The 1272-nt window shown below is 52.6% G+C and overlaps 1 protein-coding gene across 1 annotated transcript in view; it reads left to right on the plus strand.

The window, feature by feature from the left end:
* The window catches only part of LOC104982384 (solute carrier family 23 member 2-like), a gene marked incomplete at its 3' end in the record, with an annotated part of 70690 nt that extends 69420 nt beyond the window's left edge, over nucleotides 1–1270 (plus strand). The window contains exons 11-12 of the mRNA XM_010831749.1: nucleotides 674–838; nucleotides 1220–1270. Coding sequence (XP_010830051.1) covers nucleotides 674–838; nucleotides 1220–1270 — 216 coding nt within the window. The remainder of the gene's footprint in view (nucleotides 1–673; nucleotides 839–1219) is intronic.
* Between the last annotated feature and the right edge of the window lie 2 nt (nucleotides 1271–1272).

Below are 1272 nucleotides of genomic sequence, written 5' to 3' on the forward strand. Positions count from 1 at the left end.
TCAGTCGTGTCCGACCCTTGGCGACCCCATGGACTGCAGCCTACCAGGCTCCTCTGTCTATGGGATTTTCCAGGCAAGAGTACTGGAGTGGGTTGCCATTGCCTTCTCCAGTAAAGGAACCTACACAGTTCCAAATCATTGTTCAAGGTTCACCTGTACGTTCTTTGCTTGTAGTGTCCTTATCTGGCTTTGGTACTGCCAGGGTAATGCTGGCCTCCTATAATAAGCTTGTGAAGTAAGTATTATTAATTCTACCTGGTAAATTTGAAGGCTGATATTTGGAGAGGTTAGATAACATGTGTAAAGCTGCACAGCTAGTTAGAGGCAGAGTTGGAACTGGCTCTCAAACTCCATTCTTAAGCATTGGGCCACTCCTTCCCAAAAGAGACTTCTTGCCACTTCTTCACAAAAAGCTGCCCAGAGAAGGAGCACTGGAGTCAGGACTTGAAGATAGGTATGAGAGCAGCAGAGAGGAGAGGTGAGGGCAGAGGCTGGGACCCAAGATCACATCCTCATCCTTTCCCTAGCCCCATGAGAAGTAGAGGGGGCTCCTCCTGCAGGTCCCCTGGAGCTGTTGTTTGTGATTCCCCAGGAAGAGTGCAGAGGTCTCCAGGGCATGTGGCCTGGTTGGAGCTCAGCCACCATCTGTATCCCTTCTCCCTGCGTGCTGCAGGTAGGAAGCAGGATGGTGATTGTCGCTGCGGGCTGCGTGCTGCTCCTGATGGGCATATTTGGGAAGATCGGGGCTGCATTTGTCACCATCCCGGCACCCGTGGTCGGAGGCATGTTCCTGGTGATGTTCGGGGTCATCACTGCCGTGGGGATTTCCAATCTCCAGGTGAGGCAAGGCACCCTTGGAAAAGCAGCAGCATTACATCTCCTGAGAGGAGCCCATGGGGATGGAGATGAATGGAACAGCCTGGGGACAAGGGAGGAGAAGGGCATCCTCCAGCCCCAGCAAATGCACCGGCCCCAAATGGAGGGAAGAAGTAACCAGGAACATCCAAACTTCTGAAAAACAAAATTGGATCCGTTTGTATCGAATTATCCAAACCACTCAGCTCTCAGGGTCAAGGGGGAGTTGGGACTTGACTGAGAGCCTGTGCCCTCTGAATCCACTTCCCCCTCCAGCCTCCAGTGATGGGCGAACAGGGGGCACTTTAGAGGGGTGCTTGGTGTTCGGTATAGGTGCTGATGACTCCCGGCCTCTCTCTTGCAGTACGTGGACTTGAACTCATCCAGAAACCTCTTCATCTTCGGCTTCTCCATCTT

This window comes from Bison bison, unplaced genomic scaffold (assembly GCF_000754665.1).
Source record: "Bison bison bison isolate TAMUID 2011002044 unplaced genomic scaffold, Bison_UMD1.0 scf7180017864530, whole genome shotgun sequence".
Lineage (NCBI taxonomy): Eukaryota > Metazoa > Chordata > Mammalia > Artiodactyla > Bovidae > Bison > Bison bison.